Source organism: Myotis nattereri (assembly GCF_964212035.1).
Source record: "Myotis nattereri genome assembly, chromosome: 7".
In the NCBI taxonomy this organism is placed as follows: domain Eukaryota; kingdom Metazoa; phylum Chordata; class Mammalia; order Chiroptera; family Vespertilionidae; genus Myotis; species Myotis nattereri.
The window spans coordinates 71,833,805-71,855,012 of record NC_138082.1 but is presented as its reverse complement, the minus strand read 5'-3'; the positions used below and the strand labels follow the sequence as shown (position 1 = coordinate 71,855,012).

Sequence of the window (21,208 nt, the reverse complement as noted above, 5' to 3'; positions counted from 1 at the left end):
GAAAAAATGAGTTCACTAAAGTATATTAGATAACATTATAATTTTCCCCATGGGAATGTTGGATGTGCCACTCTTTTATTAAAAAGAAGAGACATAAAAATGAAATCATAATTGTAATGGAAAGGCAAAAGTTTTTTGATAACTTACTAAAGGCTTCCTATTGTATCATAAATAATTCTCATTTCAAAAACTGCACCATGGTGGCTACCATGGCATCCTAAAGGCTTATATAACTTAAAAGCTTATTTTGAACTGGCATGAAGCACACAGAAACAACAACAAAAAAGTATACAGGGTATTTTAAAATAGATTATCTGAATTATAATATCAGTTTCCTAGTCATGTTCTTGATCAGCTCAACAGGAGATTATTAGACAATAGAAAGTATTTATTAATTAACAACTTATGTCTAAATATAAGGGAGCCCTTGGCAGGTTCATAAAAATCTGGACAAGTGTGTGTCACTACAGAAACTAAGCATCTAGAATTCTCATCTCAATTTGGGCTGGCAGAAACTTTAATATACAAAAATATTTTGTAATTTACATAAGTAGCTTACATATTTTAAGGTGATGATTACTAAAGAGAACAACTCTCAATCTTTTCCACTGAAATTGCTATAAGGAGTAAAGTTTGGGAGCTCAGGGCAAAGCAAATACTAAGTTTCCTTGAGGCAACATGTTTTACCTTTTAAAATATAGATGTTGTTTCTAATTCCATAGCATTGTGGGTTTTAGTTTTCCTAAAGTAAACCAGTAAAACTAATGCACTTTGAAGAATATTCCACGTTTATCCAGCCCCCAACACTTAGCTCCTGTCAGCTCATAGGTCCAGATTTGAGATGAATGAAAGTTGGATTTAGCAGCAGAGGAGTTAATTCTGGCATTCTGTTTCCTCAATGTCTTGATGTACATTTATCCAAACCTAAACCACTTCCTGGAAGTAAATTAAATACTAGAAATCTGAACTTTGTCACGCCTGAAGGTACCCCCATACAGGATCAAATGCTTTATCCACCAAGATACTTCATTGGAATTTAATTATGTAGTGGGGGAAAAAAACACAACAACAACTAACACTCAAGAAAAGTTAAAGGCATGAGTAGAGAAGGGAGGGAAACTTTGACACATTTATAAGTGATTGAATTAAAGGTTCTCAATTCTTTAATTCAATAAGCTTAAACATTTAGAATAGTTTTAAATATGAGAGATACCTCAGGTGTGAAATGCTATAATGTTCAATATTTTTATGTAACATTTGACTTTATAACCTGAGTTTCATTGTTCAGTTTTTATAAAATCCAATATTTAAAAAATAGATTAATCCTGCCAAAACCGGTTTGGCTCAGTGGATAGAGCATCGGCCTGCGGACTGAGAGGTCCCAGGTTCGATTCCGGTCAAGGGCATGTACCTGGGTTGCGGGCACATCTCCAGTAGGAGATGTGCAGGAGGCAGCTGATCGATGTTTCTCTCTCATCGATGTTTCTAACTCTCTATCTCTCTCCCTTCCTCTCTGTAAAAAATCAATAAAATATATTTTAAAAAAAATAGATTAATCCTGATAAGATTGCTCTCTTCACTCTTGTACCCTCCTCATTCTCTCCAGATAATCCTACAGCTCTTGTGGACGTTTCACTGTGGTTGGATTTGATATCATGGGGAAAAAATGAGCACAGAAAGTTGCATGTAGATAAGAAATGAAACTAAATGAGATTAACATTTCGGTAAATTATCTGCGCTATTATATAGTACAAAATTATCACCCTCTCCTTTTTATATATATATATATATTTTTTAAAAAAAGAAGATTCCTTAAGAGCCTTGGAAAACTTTTCATTAGGCTTAATATTAAATTCAGGTTCTAGTATAAATCTTCAATTACTTGTGGTTCCTAAACTGCTAAACTGTCCCTCAACTCTATGACTTTGTACATAATAATATCATGACTTGAAATGTATTTCATTGTTCTGTTTGCATATGCAATTTTTGACACAAGAAACTCACATTTCAACAGGGGATGCATTCAAATGATACAGAAATAATTATATTAGAAGGGAGAATGAATTAATAGGAATGCAATCAAAGAGTGGCTGGGGAAACTCCAAAAAAAGACTGTAATTGGGTTGAAGACAGTGGTAATTGAGATGGACTTGAAAGGACAGATATAATTTTTATTGGTAGAGTTATTAAGATGATGAAAATAGCAGAAGAATCAGGGAAGATGCTGAAAAGTATGTGGATGTTTAGAATATTTCCCACTTGGAAATACTATTTCCAGTTTGGCTAGGATATATTATACGTAAAAATAAATAATCTACACTAATAAAAGAGAAACGTGCAAATTGGTGTCACTCTGCTATGCCATCAGCCAATCAGAGCAACTATGCAAATTAACTGCCATCTTTGTTGGGTTAATTTGCATATGCAGGCCTGGAGTGAAGACTGAAGACTGAAGACTGAAGAGGCTTGGCTTCTCCGCTGTGGCCGGATCAAAGACTTGGGTCCCGGGTGCCAGCGGAAAAGTGGTGCCAGCAGCCAGGAGAAGGAAGGCCTATTGCGCGAATCTTGGTGCAATGGGCCTCTAGTAGAATATAAGACTGGGGATATAAAATGGGATCATTCTTATGGAAATCTGACTGCCAGTTGAGTTATTTGTATGGAACCAGAAAGGAAGAAGACTGAGTCAAGACTGACATAATCTGCGTTACACGTAAAGAAGATGAACCTGGTAGCACTGAGTAGGATGTATTGGAGAACAGTTAGGTAGTATTACAGGAGCCCAGGCAAGAAACAATGGGGGAAAGAAATACACTGTTATGAAATGAAAGAAAGATGAATAACTTAAATTTTTCTCTAAAGTCTTCACATAAAAGACTACCATAAGATTGTGTCAGACTGTCCACACAGCTTTCTGGCTCTAGAGTGACCAGTTACAGAAAGTGAATGAGAAATTAACCAAAAGTAGAAACAACTACAATGGGAGTATAACCTTTTATGGCTCTCTGTAATGCATTGCAGATTCCAAATGAGAGCTAGGCTTTCTTCTGCTGAATATAATTCTTGATCAGGTTCTAGGATGCAGATATGAGCAAATCATAAAGGTTTGAACTAATATTAGAGAAAGTAGAAGAATTTTTATTCTCAAATGAATTGATATTTATAGAAGTAAATCATTTAGATACATTTATACTCTATAAATCCTGAGTGTCTATTCTAATGCCTTACAACCTATATCAATATCTGATATTATCTGTTGATAATGTTCCAAATATTTCTGAAAAATAAAGTTTATTGAGAGATTTCTGTGAGCAAGTTAAAAAAGCCATCATTTAATAATATATTTAACATTACAAAAATAACAAGACTTATGTAATTTATGGTCATTATAAGCTTCATCACACAATTTCTTTCTTTTCATTTCATTAATTCTAAAGCAGTAATAATCACTGATTATATTGTGGTGACTTACAACTAAAAGCTGTTATCTGTCAGGAAATATCTTCACATAGCTGGAAAATAATATACTACAAAACTCAAAGTTGTCTTCCAGACTGACAAAAAGTGTAGGCAATTTTCTCAACCACATGTCAAGAAGGAAATCTGGGCACAACCTATAACCTATATAGATCTAACACAGCGGTTCTCAACCTGTGGGTCATGACCCCTTTGGGGATCGAATTACACTTTCACAGGGGTCGCCTAAGACCATCTGAAAACACATATATAATTACATATTGTTTTTGTTATTAATCATTATGCTTTAATTACGTTCAATTTGTAACAATGAAATTGGGGGTCACCACAACATGAGGAACTGTATTAAAGGGTTGCGGCATTAGGAAGGTTGAGAACCACTGATCTAGCATATTAGTATGTGTAATATAGTAATGTAGTAATATGTTATTTTTATTCATTCAGAATAAGGCAAGCAATATGGTAGACAAATGTACTCTGAAAATGCTTTTGTAATAATGGTTTCACTACTATGTTACCTGTTTTCTTCTAGTATCTCTATACCTGACCCAGCACCTAGTCCAAAGACGTGCTCTTGGCAAGTACTTGATAGAGACTTGAATTTTGTTGTCATCATTGTACAAAGACTGATATTATACTCTTCCTGAAAATTATCCAGATTTTGCTTATTTAGAGCAAGCTACTATGTAATGAAACTAGAAAGAGTCATCAGCACTTAATGATCTTATCTTCTGCCTCTAGCACACTATATATTCTGCACAGTGCCTTAACTGTTGTTTCTACTCATGGCAGGCACACACACACACACACACACGGCTACCTTACCTCTGTCACAGTTCTCTTCATCACTGCCATCCACACAGTCATGAACTCCATCGCACAGCCATCTAATTGGAACACAGTGGGCTTTATTTCTGCATCGAAACTGATCTTCCTTACATTCAGTCACACAGTCCATCTGTTCCAATACAAATGGGCACTGTAGTTTTTATTAATGATAACACGCAGTCACAAGCACAAGAAGCATGCAGCTGACACTACTGGAGACTGACCACACAGTGGGCTTTTCATTTTGATTGAATGAATGTAACCTCTGCAAATAACAATGGGATTTAGTCTATAAACAACATTAAAATTCAGGTATTTGTTGAAATTACTGTAGTTAATGTACTTGTTCTAGCATTTTACACAGGTAAGAATCAAGATTCTGTCACTTTCCTTTATTTCCTTTACATTTGCTTTCCTAAATCTAATTCATGTAATTCAGAGATTTTAATCAAATGATAGATTGTACCTCATCTGAACCATCAGCACAGTCATATTCTCCATTACATTTCAAAGATGCTGAAATACATCCTCCGCTGGCACATATATATTCACTTGATGAGCAAGTAGGAGAAGCTGAATATAATTATAAAGTTGAAATTTAGATTCAGTAAAAAGAATGACTGGCTTCATAGAAAAAAACATACAGAAGCATATAAAAATTCATAGAGAGTAATGAAAAAAGTTCATATTATATAAACTATATTCAGCATTTGATATTTAAATATTCATTTAAATGTGTTTTACAATATTATAGCATTGTATTCAATATGCCTCAATAATATAATATTCTGTTCAGTAAGTATTCAATTCACTAAACTAAAGACAGGACAGAAAAGCCACTATATTGCTCATGCTTTTGATTTTGAAGAGCTAAATAAATTTTTTATAACTTCAAATAAACTGATGAACAAAAGTAGATCCAGAGACAGAGAAGCACTGAACAGACCATTAAACCTCAGAGGGAAGGGAAGGGAGGGTGGGGGGGAGGGGGTAAGAGATCAACCATGAGCTGGGGGGTGGGAGTGGCTGAGAGAGGTCATTGGGGGGAAAAGAAGAAATATGTAATACTTTAATCAATAAAGAAAAATATATATATATATATATACACTAATAGAAGAGAAACATCCAAATTGGTGTCACTACACCCACCAGCCAATCAGAGTGACTATGCAAATTAACCCAACAAAGATGGAGCGAAGACTGAAGGCTCCGGCCAGAGTGAAGACTGAAGACTGAAGACTGCAGTAGAGAAGCCAAGCCTCAAGGCTAGGCTTCTCCGCTGCGGCTGGACCAAAGGCCTGGGTCCCAGGTTCCAGAGGAAAACCGGTGCTGGCAGCCAGGGGAAGGAAGGCCTATTGCACGCATCTTCGTGCAACGGGCTTCTAGTATATATATAAAGCCTAAGTGACCGTTATGACAGAATGACCAGAATGACTGGTTGACCAGTTGCAGTTACATACACTGACCACCAGGGAACAGACACTCAACACAGAAGCTGCCCCTTGGTGGTCTGTGGACTCCCACAGGGGGAGTGCCGCTCAGCCAAAGCGGGGCTCTCAACTGGCGAGCAAAGCTGTGGTGGCAGGAGCCTCTCCGGACTTCTCAGCAGCACTACAGAATAGTGGTGGCAGGCGCAGTGGGCCAGGAAGAGTGCGAGTGGCATGGCACCCAGCCCTGGCTCAGGCTTGTTCCTGGCTGCTGCCACTTATTGCACTGTTACATCCCCCGAGGCTGAGGGACCCCTCCCACATGCACAAATCTGTGCACTGGGCCTCTAGCTTATAAGATAAAAGCTTTATACTATCTTTAAAACTGTAAATAGGATTTAGTGAATCTTGGGAATGTTCTCTCATATATATATATATATATATATATATATATATATATATATATATATAGTATAAAGCTAAAAGTGGAAATCGTGGCATGGTCTCACAGACACTGTAATATCTATTTGATTATGTTGACATAAATGTCATATTTGCATAACTTATAAGACTTATTCTTGTTCTGGGGTTTTTAACACAAGTACATGTATACTTAACAGAGTCTATAGAGTTTGAAGTATTCCTTTATGACACAGAAAATAAAAACAACAAGTAGATATATAAGTAATTACCAGAACCCAATCTAATTAATTGACATCAGAATTATTATAGCTGCTTTTGCTATGTCTTTGCATTTGTTTGCATTCAAACTTCGGGGTTCTTAGCCTTACTTTATACACTAGGTAGACAAATACCATATACTTACTTTGTGGTCTGAATTGCATGTTCCAGGAATGCTGAAAAGCTTTTTCCTTATGTTTTAATTTATTTTAATTGACAATGGTTGCCTTGGATTTGTTTTATTAATGAGTCTGAGAACAGGTCTGGATTCAGTAAGAAAAATGATGTGACCAATTAGAGCAGCGATTCTCAACCTGTGGGTCGCGACCCCTTTGGTGGTTGAATGACCCTTTCACAGGGGTCACCTAAGACCATCGGAAAACACATATATAATTACATATTGTTTTTGTGATTAATCACTATGCTTTAATTATGTTCAATTTGTAACAATGAAAATACATCCTGTGTATCAGATATTTACATTACGATTCATAACAGTAGCAAAATTACAGTTATGAAGTAGCAACGAAAATAATTTTATGGTTGGGGGTCACCACAACATGAGGAACTGTATTAAAGGGTCACGGCATTAGGAAGGTTGAGAACCACTGAATTAGAGCTATGGATCATAGGCATGGTACTGGACATGGTCACATGTGTGCATTGTATCTGCTACTCTTACCTAATCTCTCAAAGTAATGCTTTCATGGTTATACACAGATTATAATATACTTTCCATAGTGATTTCTATAATACGTTTTTAAAATAGTTAACTATAAAAATTAAGTTTTTAATAAGCATATTTATAGAGCCATATTTAAGAAATGAAAATGCATAAATTGGGTGTGTTTCTCCTATATGCTGGTTTTGCTTCCTAATTTTGTTTTGATTTTGGACCAAGATGTAAACAGAAATAATACATTTATGCTTTTTCTCAGTTGGTGTTATGTTGAAATTACTATACCTTATTTCATAATTTTGATTTCCATAATAGAAAACTTAACTTTTATCATACTTACAGTTTCAACATATTTCATTGTGTTGTCATGAAAAAAAAAATACCAAATGACATGGAAAGATACAGAAACTAAAAGGTCAAATTTTGGGGAGTAATGCTTGGATCTCAAACATAGTAATAATCTTACCTGTTGAAACACTTTCAAAACATAAGAAGGGCACACCAGTAAAGCTATATACAGATATTTCAGATTATGTCTAAAAACAGAAATCTGTGTATGAATTTTCCACTGTTTTCTGAATATCATTGTGCAAATTTAAATTCTATCAGGTTGAAATATCAGCTAAATTAATGCCACCTGCGTTGTCTTACCTGGATCGCAGTTCTTCTCATCCTCTCCATATTTACAGTCTTCATGACCGTCACATGTCCATTTTGCTGATATGCACTGACCATTGGAACATCGGAACTGATCTCTGGAACAACTAGTTTCACAATTTCTCTGTAAAAAAACACAATACAGATGTAATTAAAACTTAATTATTAGACAAATGTAACCCAAAGACAACTAAACCCTTATGCATAGAAACCTAGAAGTATAGAAATCAAGTTTGCCACATACAGGGTGGGGCAAAGTAGATTTACAGTTGTCCATACGAAAAACAATAATACTATTAGTAATAAATAATAATACAAGAATAAACTGTGTTTTGCGTATTCATAAGTGTAAACCTCCTTTTGCCCCACTCTGTATAAATAGCTCAGTTGGTCATGTGTAAGCCTAGTGCTACATAACATAATGATAACAAATTTCCACTGTTCTTTGTGAGTGATAATAAAACAGAGAAATGAAAATAAAAACATAAATGCTTCGACTTCATCCTACGAATTAAATTCCTCAAAGTGGATTGTTCGGGGCTGACACAATTTTAATAACTGTAAGGGAGAATGAAGATTGTGAGGGAAAAAGGTTAACTAATTATTTCTAAGAATTACATCCAGTTCATTGGGCGTGGGGTGGGAAGATGGCATGTGAAACAAATAAGAAACTTAAAGCAAATCTGTTTGGCATTGGCAAATCTCTCCTCGTCTTCTTTCTTTAGTCTTCTTCCCATCTTTCCCCCTGTACCCATCCTTTTACTATTTGGCTTGCTGTTCACAATCCTCTCTCCCAACAATTGTTCGTAAAATCAACTGTGAAATGAACTGTCACAATTGTCATTTCTGCTAGCTCACATATAGATTTTATTTGGAAGTCAAATAGTAGATATACCTTCGGGGATATGTCCATTCTTTATATGCGATCAATGAAAGGGATCCACTAGAAACTTACCTTCCTTCGGGGCTGCCATCCTGATTGAAATGGAATGGTACCATGACATGTCTTGCTGAGATTATGATTATTTATTGTTAAGGAATTTATATTCTTGCCAAAATGTACTTTTCTGTTCCTTCCACAACCAGTGCAACTTTATCACAGCTTGTGAAATGGAACATCTCGATCCATTACTCTCTGCTTCTTCTTAGTTTTACCCTCATGGAGGGATGGAGAGTTTACTTTCTACATTTCTACAATTTTCTCTTTGTTGATAGTAGTTTAATAGACTGCCTGCTGTATAATTTGTTTTCCACTTCCCTTCTTTTCCCAAGTATAAAGAGTTTACTCCTTGCCAGAGTGTTTCTTAACTAAGAATACGAATCAAAATAAGATTTTCTCCCTGTATTTGATTAACTAAGAATACGAATCAAAATAAGATTTTCTCCCTGTATTTGATAAACTCATTGAGTGTTAAAAAGGCCAGTACCTAAACCAACAATTACAATAAAATACATTAATTGTCAAAATTAGTTCAATAGTTTCAAACATACATATTCTTAAGGTTTGTAAGAAAGGCTTCACAGTGGAAGCTTAAACAGAAATGGAAATACCTAAGAAAAGGCTTTTAATGTGTAAGGATAATTTGAAATGCGCTATATCTGAGGAGTAAGCTATGTAACAGTGAATGGTGTCAAAAGTGTTGGAGAAGCAGTCATGAGAAAGGGATTTCATATGTTTTATTCACTGCTGTACTCCTCATGCTCAGTGTTGTTCCTGGGGCATAATAAGCATTCAATAAAAACTGATGAATAAATAAATGAATGAGTGAATGAAGTAGCAAATGCAGAAAATAAGAGGCAATAGGGTGGTGAATGTCTGGGGCAGAACAGGAACCAGGTTGGGGAGCAATGAGAAGGAAATAAAGGGGATACTGTAGTACTCTCAACAGTAATAATATTTTTTTTAAATTTAAAACATTCTCATGTAATTAAGCTCCACTGGTATAGGAATTATATTTGTCTAAGTACCAAGTATCTATTACCACTCCATGATTATAATAACTGTCCCATATATATTTGTAGAATTAATGAAGTATTATCTCAGCATTAAGACAAATTTCAGTGAAATAATTCTTAATTCATTAACCAATGGCACTGGTGTATCTTTATTGACAACACAAAAAGTGGTAATTTTAGGCACTTTCTATATCGTCAGAAGATTTTGATCTACAGTAAAGCATAGTTGGTGTGTGTGTGTTTACTGGTCAGGTATTTAATTAACATACACAGAAAGTAGAGAGACTAGAGCAATGAGTCCCATGTGCCCACCATGCATGTTTAACCGTTAACAATATTTTATGCTTCACACATCCTCTTCCCACTTATTTACATTCTGAATTATTTTAACATAAAAACAACAATATCAGAAAATTAACATCACAAAATTAACAAAAATTCCTTAATATAAAGTTATTCTTAATTCTTTCCTCAAATATCCTTGTTTTCTTAACTGTATAAATGATTGCTCAGTACAATAAGGATCTAAAAGAGGTCTGCACATTGAATTTGGTTTGAATTTGTTTTTTTAATGTGGGACTATTTCCTATTTTCCTAGTTTCTTAAATGATATTTACTACTTAAAGATCATTTGTTCTATAAAATGTCCCACATTCTACATTTGTCTGATTGAATATTAAGAATGCAGATAGCTTAACAACCTCCGAAGTGAAAAATAAGCCTTTTATTTTTTCTAAAAATTATTATGAACTTTTTGTATACATTTATTGTATTTCAATTCATTGCAACCATTTTATTATTTATGATGCTCAAATTTTTCCTTTCATCACTGGAAATCTCTTCAAGTTTGCTCCTAAGTACTCCAGACACAATCCTAAGAGTCTTGTCTGGTTTGACACGATGTTAGCTGCTCATTTTGTCAATTTCCTTTCTAGGACCTGGAATTTTTAACATGAGTAAGACTTTTTGAAAAAGAAATGTTTGATTCTGTACATGTACCTTGGACATTTCCTGAATAACATGCAAGGTAAAATCATAAGCCTTAAGCAATATATCACCTCCTTTGAAGTTTCATAGATTAAACAGGGCTTGAGGAAAATATTTTTACAGAAAACAAAACAATTTCATGATATGAAGAAGTTTGTGTGAAATGTGTTTTTCCTGACTGGGGAATGTTTAATATAATCCTTGAATAAATAGATGCTAAATAAAGATGTAGCTGAGCAATGTAAGAATTTAACTCCCATGAATAGAAATAGTATTTTTCAACTTCTGGGAAACCTTCGCAACCTGGAGGTTTAGGTTTTCTGGCCTCCAGGTGAGAAGTTATAGCCATTGGTTTCCAAAATCCAGGCACCTGAATGTGATTAGAGGGATTTTTCAAGATAGTGAGATGTAATGCAGAATTTTGTAATCTTGATAAGAATGCCTGAAGACTGGGACAAAACAGTTCATGTGGGTTCTATCAATAGTAAAGACCTTTGGTTTCTCCCAAAGTGGCAGGATCTTAGTGGATACTGCAGGGAGTTGGACCTGAAATTCAGAAGCCTCTGGAGCCCCCTGGAAGATTGTCCCTGGCCACGCCCGCAGCCAGCGGAGGTCCTTCAGGAGGGGGAACTACATATGCGTGTCAACCACAGCAGCGGAGCTCCAGGGAGTCATGTTCGTCAGAAGGAGCCCCAGTGGCCACTGAGGACCAGGGACCACATTTGTCCTTCATCTCTGACTGGATTTGACCGCACAAGTGCTGTGTGCCTGATATTAACATGCACCGTCATTAACGGAGAAAATCATGAGAAATGACTGTTGCTGATTTGCTCCCTGGTACTAAAAACTGAAGTCATCAGGTCATTTTAGATTTGATTGAGAAAAAATATAACCACATGTCATGTATTATTTTTAAAGTGTCATGGATGGAATAATTTAAAGGTGAAAAACATAAGATTCATAAATAATGAATCATGTGAAGTAGCATAAATGTTAGCACAACCTAAGTTTACATAATTATCCAGAGACATTCTAAACGTTTCCGCTTAAGCTGTGTGTACACAGGCCTTGTTATAAATGGAATGTGATTCATCAACTAAGCAAAGCTGAACCTGTGGTTTCATGAAAATTGATGACCTACATCGATGTCTTTGAGACTATATCTATGGAGAAAGAGACTGGGGAGAAGAAACTGTTTTAAATGCATAAAATATTAGTCCTGCCTATGGATACTGCAGCAAATTTATGAACACATTCACTAACGGCAAGGGCAGCAGCTAGAGGGAATAAGGTTTCCAAACATCCTATTCCCAACCGAGCCATTCACCACTTGAGGTAAAACAGATTATAAAATTGACTGTCAACAGCAGCACAAGCACTATTCCCTGTGCTGGGCGCGTGCGGCTCTGAGCTTAGACATAATACTTATCTCTCAGAGTGTCAGGAGCAAAGTACATTTCAGAGTGTCCTTGGATTAAACAATAATAATTATACATGTGATTCTAAAACACCACTTTAGTTTTTGTTTGATGTTGCAAAGTTGCCTACCTCGTCAGAGCCATCTGCACAGTCAAAATCCCCATCACACCAAAACCTGGAGGAAACGCAGTCCCCATTGGCACAGAGAAAATCCTTCAACGTACAGGTCTGTGGCTCTGGGGACAGAAACAGCAGCACAGGGTTATCCTATTATATGCAACTGCATTTTAAAATTTAAATAGCATACAACACGGGGTTAGCATTAATAAAAAAAAAGTGGTTATAACTAATAAATTGTTTAGGAAAAATGTTTGATGAAGCATCTGAGGTATATAATATAATGACCTTTCCAATTTATTTCTAAAGTCATGAATAGAAAGTGGCATTCTAGAAACAAATTGAAACAAAGACAAGAGATAAATAGCCCATTGTTCCATAAACATACAGCAGCAAAGTAAAATAAAAGGCATAAAAAGCTACATATTATAATATAGCAGTAATCCTTCCTGGTTGTTGGAATTCTAAGTCATTTTATGTGTTTACTTGGAGTAAGACATTCTGTGAAACTCTGTTCTCACAGGGCTATTTCCTAACTGAGGAGTCTAGCCCGTGGTTCTTTACTTTCTACTATGCATTATAATGACTTTCTAATTCTTCAGTTTTGTCCCCACATACTCCAGAGTTCATAGAACAAGAAGGGCACAGGAGGGTATTATTGGACATGACTGGTGGATACAGGTGGAAGAGGCAGATGGAAGCTCTTTTATTTTTTCTTTGAAAACTGCCTATTTGTTTATACAATTGTTTGCTTATGCCCTACATAATTTACCTGTCATTTTGGGTAATTTTCCAGTTGTTGATTTAATGTTGCTTACCATATCCCACACAGGACATAAGCCAAATAGTATGACTTGCTACCTGGCTTAAGTGGAATGTATTTCATCTGGACAATACAGTAGGATTGCAGAAATTTGGTCCTGCAAGTAATCTCTAGGACTGCTGGGAATCACCGCTTGTTTAGTCTTTGTTCTCTAAACCGACCTGATATCCAGCATGATGAAAGACATGTTCTTTACTAGTTATCTGTATTTATAGCTATCTTACAAACAATAGTATTCTTATTCGGGAGAAGGAGAAAGAAGTAATTGGAATTACTTTTAAGGAACATCCATATGAGGTCTAATCTCCTACATAAAGATTGTGAATAACTCAGCCTGCATTTGAATATTGCTCTCACAGCACTTGGCTTCTAGCTATAGGGTAACATCTTGAATGCCTGGAATCATGAAAGCTCCTACATTTCTACATAAAGAACACTGCGGAGATCACTGGGGGAACGGTGGCAAGTGGAATATGTATCAGAACATTTTGTTATCACTTTATTTTAAAATGTGAACTTCAGGCTATAGAATAAGACAAGCTGCTATTTTGAAAAATGGAAAAAAGCCACTAACTGGAGGATGTTCTTCATGTCTCAGAACTCCTATGCGAGCATAACAATCGTAGCTTCTTTTACTTTTCGCCTTTGCCTATGTTGACATATATTATACAGTACTTGAATCTTAAAAAACAACTGTATTAATATTAGTATTACTACTTATAACAGTAATAATTACTGTCAGCTACTGATTGCTTATTTGGTGTTAAGCACTAGGTGACATTAATGCTAAGTACTTGAATTACTTCATCAATCTGAAGTACTCTATAAGGTAGTGTTATTATTGGACCCTTTTTGGACGAGCAATATGAGGCACAGAGAAGATAAGGAACTTACTCCAAATCACCCCATATGCAGAAGAGCTAGTACTAAATCTGAACCTAGATGACCTGATACCAGGGCCTATGCTTCTTTGTTAGGCCATACTATTGCCTCCCGTACTGAGGAAGTAATTGCTTGCATATTACAGAGATGAATGTTAAATCCCTGAGAATTCAAGTTACTTGTCCAAGGCAAATGGCTAACAATGTCCATTTCATTTCATAAATATCAAAGAGAACTGGTCATGTCCATTGATACTAGAGAAGGCAAAACAATCTCAGAAATAAACAGCTTTGAAAGCCATCTTGTACAAAATTGAAGTAACTACATTCAGAAAATAAAACTGATTTTTAGAGCCATATTGTTAGTGGCAGAGCAGAAAGGTTTACAGACTCCAATTTCTCCACTGTGTATCCTATATAATAAAAGCCTAATATGCAAATCAACTGAATGGCAGAATAACCAGAGGAACGACAAGTCACTATGACGCATACTGGCCACCAGGAGGCAGACGCTCAACGCAGGAGCTGCCCCCAGCCCACAGGCCCCAGGCCAGCCAAGGCAGGTACCAGCAGGGGTTCTCTGATCACCCTGCCAGTTGCCCCACAGATCAGCCCTGATCATCAGCCAGGCTTAGAGACCTTACCTGTGCATGAATTTCATGCACCAGGCCTCTAGTCTATATATATATAAAAGCCCAGCGACCATTACAACGGAACAACCAGAATGACCAGGACGACTGGTTGCTATGATGCACACTGTGGCAGCCAACCAGACTGATCCAGGCCCCGATTACCCCACCCCCAACCCCTCACTTTACTCCCACCTCACCCCCAGTTGGCCCAGGTCGATCGGCCCCCAACAGGAGGAGGAGCTGAAGCAGGGAGCTTGGTGGGCAGCAGCTCAGCCGGAGTTGTGGCAGTGTTGGTGGTGCAGACCACAGCCGCCCAAGCCCTGAGTTCTGGGGGGGAGGGGGAAAGCAATAGGGAGTGACACCTCCAATCCCCTCAGCCGCCGCCACCGTGCCCGGGACGGCCAGCCATGGCCACACCACCCGATCCCCAAGAAGAGCTGCTGCCGCTGACTGGCCCCAGGTCCCAGTGGTTTGGGGACAGGGAGGAAGGAGAGGGTGAAGCAGTGATGCCAAAAGGGGAGAGGCCAGTGCTGCAGGTGGGGAGTCTGGCCAAAGGCTGGGCACGGGGGTCAGGAAAGCGGTGCCCCAGGAACTAGGCTTAAATCCTGCCTGGTCACTGCCTGTTGTCATGGAAACTGTAAGGTGGGTGGGCAGGCAGGTGTCGCAGCCCCACAAATGGCATGGGGACCAGGGTCCCCAGACTGTTCCCTCCCCACAGTGTCCCTCTGCACCTTCCTCACGCTCCCCACCTTGAGCAGCAAACCCCCCCTGCCATCCCCCACACACACCCCGCTTCACCACAAGTGACTATAAATGTTAGTAGATTGGTTGAAAACCTGAATTTCATTTTCCCAAAGACTTGAAAGAAAACAAAATACTATTCATTCTTTTATTTAATGATCAGCTGGTGCTGGAGTGCCTTGTATACAAGTTTCTTCCTTCTGCCAAGGGGTTGGGGCTGTTATGGGGGTGTTAGGGGCCTCTTGGCCAGTTGCAATGATTTTTTTTTTGGGGGGGCGGGTGTTTGCATGCCAGTGACCAGGATGCTGAGAACAAAGCTATGGGTAGGCCAGCTGCCCCTGAACCGGGCTCTGTCCAGGGCAGAGAGATGACTGTAACCAGCCCTTACCTGTTCCCTCCAGGAATTCCCACATCCTACTTCCTCACCTTCCCCACCTCTCATCCTCCATTTCTCCCTCTCTCCACGCAGCAAACAGAAATCCCAGGGTGTGTATGTCTAGTTCAGGAGGGACAGCGTTGCCAGAGGGCTGGGGGTTGCCTTTCGTTCAACTGCCCAGATTCAGAGAATACCATCTCTTGGAGGGAGCATTGAAACTTGCAACCCCTTCAGTGGCCAGCCTGGCTGTAGTGTTATAGGATTTGGGTGGTGAGTGGGAAAGGTTCAGCTTACCAGCAGTCTGGACTCTCCTGGGCTTTTGCCTTGGGTTCAGCCCCCCTTCGCCTGGCTCCCCCGCTTCTGGACCAAAGCCCTCGGGTGCCCACAGGGGACCAGGAAGCCTGAGGCATCCTGGCCCAGGATTGCGGGAGGCCGCTGGCATGGTAGTGCTGTTTTACTAGGGACTGGGGAAGAGGATGCTGTGTTGTGTGCTCTGAGAAAGCTTTGTTGTGGTGGAATGGGAGTGTGTAGTTTTGGAAATGTAGCTTTCCAAGGCGTGGGCTGGTGGGTGTTCCCAGTGGAGGGGAAAGGCTGTGGGACTGGCCTTCGTGCTCTTGGTAGCTGATTTAGGGGAACCCCTTTCTTAAGCCACCGCCTCTTACTGGTCATGTGGCATGGCCTTAGACAGCTTTAACTCTGTTCCAGTACAAGATTTGAGCTGAGAGAAGGAGGCTTGGGGTATGCGTTGAATAAAATGACAACATTCTGAAGGGAAGAGAAAAAGCAACCATCTTATAAGCAAAAAAAGGAAAAAAAAAAGCCTTAAATCTGAAAAACTCATTTGTCCAATGTTAATTATGATATGAGAAGTTGGGGCTGGGGGTTGGGGGTGAAGGGAGAGGATAAGACAAAGATGGCCCCCTAGCCTGTCTTTCAGCTTCTTCATCTAAGTAAACTGAAAACAAAACTCTTTATCATTGCACATTAAGATGGCAAAAGATAATAGGTAGATAAAGGTACCTTTTTTTATTGGGTTACCATTACCATTCTTTGATGAGGGTAGTTCATGGTTCAGAACCTTCATCCACCATCATCAAAGTAAATTATTTCTTTATAGACATGGCCTACATCCCATTAGTGTCACCAGGGTCGGGGGATTAGGGAAAGGAAGCCAAGTGCCCAGTATTCAGTAATACTAGTACTATCCACTAAAATGAGTTACTATTTATACAATGTTTACAACTCTGGCTGTCATAAAGCAGGCACTTACAATTTTCAACATCATCATCATAATTATTATTATAGAAATATTGTACTTTGTTAGCTGTCATAGAGGTTTCCTATCCTAGGCAACAAATCTATCTATATAAAAGCCTAATATGCAAAGTGTCACCTTGGGAGTTCAACCGACCGGGAGTTTGATAGCTCACTATGATGTGCACTGACCGCCAGGGGGCGGCGTAGAATGAAGGAAGGCCCTGGCCGGCAGCTGGAAGCTAGGGAAGAAAGGCCCCAGTCAGCAGATGGGAGGCCCCGATCAGCCCTGATTGTCGGCCAAGCCTAGGGACCGTACCCATGTACAGATTTTGTGCACCGGACCTCTAGTATTATCATAAACCCTTGGTGGTAAGTTAGTAAGTCATAGGAATGTGGGTGCAAGCATCAGAGGAGAATTCTTAGAATATAATTAGTATAACTGACATGCAATACAAATAATCTTCTGATATAAATTCAGTGTGAAAGTACTAGAAATTCAAATAAGGCAGACAGCTTTTCTCTATAGATAAATATTAATCTAGTTGATCAAATTACTTGGCATTTTTACGTCTGTTGAATTGCTAGTTCCTAATAATGCAAAGATATGAGGACTTTGTTTGTACATCAATCACTTAGAAGGGATACATGCCATACATATTCTATTTGCTGTTGATAAAAATAGTATAGGTGTTGAGATTTTTCAAATATTTTAAATATTTGATATAGATTGTGAAATAATTTCAATGACAATAAAATGTTCTTGTTTTTAAGAGCAGAAATAATTTCTGAAGCAAACTTAACAAGGGAAATGGTCAGCAGATGATGATGAAATAACAACAGACTATCTCATGCAAATATACAAAAGTAGAAAGCATGTTAATTACAAAATATAGTTGGCAGTTAATAGTTCCACTACTATTAAACTATTCTCATATCTATGCCTAGAGTGTTTCCAACACAGTTTTAAAAATTAAATTCATTAAATTAGACTCATAAACAAAGAAGTCCAAAAGCAACTTTAAAAATACATTACTAATTTGTAAAATCTATGTCTTTAAATTTAGACATGAGATTATATTGGTTTTCTTATTTAAAGAAAAGGGGGGAAATTGTAACAAAAAATAAAAATGCAAAGGCAAGATAACAAATATTTTTGGCTCTTGGACTAAAAAAGATAATGATCAGTGAGGAAAAATGAGAAGTGAAGACAAATGAAATAGACCATACTACTGATGTTCTTTTTCAGGTTAAAAAAAGAAAAAGCCTTTTCATCTTATTTGGATTGATTTGGAATGAGTAGTGATAATTTGGGGGCTAAAACAATCAACAATACAGTCATTAAAACAAAAGGGTTATTTAGCATAATTCTAAAATAGGAATTTTTGTTTGTATTTACACATACATTTTTCTTAGGTCTCATGCTGAATGATATTTGATTGTTCTCTCTCCTGTCTTATTATTATTGAAACTAGAGGCCCAGTGCACAAATTTGTGCACTGGTGGGGTCCCTCTGGGTGGCCTGCTGAGATTGGGCCCTAGCTCATGCCCCCAGCTTTGCAGCCCCAGCTCTTGCCCCCAGCCTTACAACCCTACAGCCCCACCTGGCACCCCCACCTTGGCCTGGTGCCACCACCTCATTTGCTCCACCATCCTGCCTGCGGGGCAATCGATCAAGGCCATCGGGGCCAGGCCCCCTGCCCAGCTCCCTCAGTGCCTGGTCACCGTCTGCGGGGCAATTGGCTGATGCCTGCAATGTTCCATGCCACCCCCTGGTGGTCAGCACACATCATAGAAAGTGGTCAAACTCCCAGTTGAATGACCGCCCCAGGGGTAATTTGCATATTAGGCTTTTATTATATAGGATGTGTAAGATGTCCATTTGATTATGTTCTGCTAACAGTGTACAAACTGAGTTAGATACAGGCCTTATCCCTTAGGAATTATTGTGGTTCAATAAGAACACAGAGACAAATATAAAGATAAGGACAGAAATATCCCTACAGATATCAAATACATAAATAAAATATTCTGCATAAAAACAACAAATAAGAATACCGTAGTAATATTATAAATATGTGACAGGCACTGTGCTAGGCTCTGGAACATAGCACCACTGTAGGCCATCTCCAGCTACTTAAATAGTAATTTAAGATGAATGTGATAAATAAATGAGGCAATGAAATACAGGAAGTATTGGCTGATAGACTGCTGTTATGTAAAAAAAAAACAAAAAACACAATGCTGTTGTTTTTACACTATAAGGCTGATTAACTATCTCTGTTGAGTATGTTTCACTACTTAATATTAGCTTACAAATGGTAATAACATACCACTACCCTTTTAGGTATATTGTTGTCATCTATATCTATACTAATAAAACCCTAGGTGGCCCTCGCACCCTCGAGCTCTCATGCCCTCATGCAACACCCTCACATCATCAAAGATGGCCTCCCCCACTTTGTCGCAAGATGGCCACCACACGATGACTGGCAGGGGAGGGCAGTTGGGGAAATCAGGTCTGCAGGGAGGGCAGTTGAGGGGGACCAGGCTGGCAAGGGAGGGCAGTTAGGGGTGACTGGGCCAACAGGGGAGGGCTGTTGGGGGTGAACAGGCCTGCAGGGGAGGAAAGTTAGGGGTGACCAGGCCTTCAGGGGAGGGAAGTTAGGGGTGACCGGGCCAGCAGGGGAGGGCATTTAGGGACAATTGGGCCGGCAGGGGAGCAGTTAGGCATAGATCAGGATGGCAGGGGAGTGGTTGGGGGTGATCAGGCTCGCAGGCAGCAGCAGTTAGGGGCAATCAGGCAGGCAGGCAGGTGAGTGGTTGGGAGCCAGCAGTCCTGGATTGTGAGAGGGATGTCCCAGATTGGAGAGGGTGCAGGCTGGGCTGAGGGACACCACCTCCCCCGCCCCCCCATGGATGAAATTCATGCATCGGGCCTCTAGTCCTATCTAATAAAAGACAAACAGGGTAATTGACCGTACCTTCACTATGCTTCCCATTGGCTAATCAGGGTGATATGCAAATTAACTGCCAACAAAGATAGTGGTTAACTGCCAACAAAGATGGCGGTCAACTTGCATACGTAGGCACAGTGATTGGAGGCGAAAGGGGAAGGACGGAAGAACAGTGATCTGAAACCCAGGTGGCAGGCAAAAGCCGGGTGGCAGAGCAGAGGCGGCCTGGCTGCCTTTGCCCTGGCCCCCGGCCCTGGATCGGAGAACTGGGAAGCCTTTGCCCACCCCCAGCTGGTGATCGTGATCAGAAAGCCGGGCCACAGGCAAAGCGCACCACCAGGACCCAGGAGCCGGCTTGCCTGCAGCCTGTGATCCTGATCGAAGGCTTGGAGGCAGCTCCGGCCGGAACAGACACAGACAGGGACAGGGGCTGGCCTGCAGCCTCTGAAGCTGAGCGCAGGCCCAGAGAGGAGACGGCGGGCCTGCCTCCCGCAGAAGCAGCGTGGGTCCCTTCTGCCTCCCAAGGAATCTGCACGAGCCCTCCATGCTCCCGCAAAAGTGGCGTGACTCCCTCCCACCTCCCACGGAACCAGCGCGGCTCCCTCCTGCCTCCGGTGGAAGCAGCGCAGCTCCGGGAGGTGCACTGCGGTTCCTGCCAGCTCCCGCGGAAGCAGTGGGCAGCCTACTGCGCAATATTGTGCAATGGGCTACTAGTTTTATTATAATTGCACATACAAAATCATAATAGTTTCAATAGATAACAAGAAATTAGAAATATCTTGATAGCATTTTAATACAGCAACAGTATTTTTCTCTAAGTCTGACTTCTATATGACTAATCTCTTGGTGCTCCTATAGATATATTGTATTATTTAGTCATTCTTCATAGACTCAGCTTTCTCTATGTAGAACTGCTGGCATTTTCAATCTTTAAACCTCATTTCTTCTGGCCTATTCAAGATGGTATCTTCAAACACCACTTTTTATCTAGATCCCTTGATCCTCCTATTATATATTTTTACATATTTAACATGTTCCCAACTCTTATACTTGTCCTGTATATGCTTTCTTTTCTTCCACTACTCTAGTATGCTTTATTCTAGTTCCCTATCATCTCTCTTCTGAACATTCATCACTATTACTTGTTTTAGGTCACGAGCTCAAAATGAAAAGGGTCCGAAGAGAGTCACACATAAATGGGTATTTTACATTGCAATGCTTGGTACCACAACCACCTGTCTTGCTTTTCCTTAAGGCCTCCGTGGCTACAGTGATTTACCATGAAGTTTTTACTGTGACAAGTGAGAGGCAGTGTCCCT

General features: G+C 39.3%; 1 protein-coding gene across 2 annotated transcripts in view; it reads right to left on the bottom strand.

The window, feature by feature from the left end:
• LRP1B (LDL receptor related protein 1B) overlaps positions 1–21,208 on the bottom strand; it is a 1,698,272-nt gene that overhangs the window by 134,905 nt on the left and 1,542,159 nt on the right. For both annotated transcript variants that reach the window (XM_081095916.1, XM_081095917.1), the window contains exons 68-71: positions 12,238–12,344; positions 7,741–7,870; positions 4,769–4,875; positions 4,300–4,432 (exon numbers count right to left, since the gene is read on the bottom strand). In XM_081095916.1, coding sequence (XP_080952042.1) covers positions 4,300–4,432; positions 4,769–4,875; positions 7,741–7,870; positions 12,238–12,344 — 477 coding nt within the window. The remainder of the gene's footprint in view (positions 1–4,299; positions 4,433–4,768; positions 4,876–7,740; positions 7,871–12,237; positions 12,345–21,208) is intronic.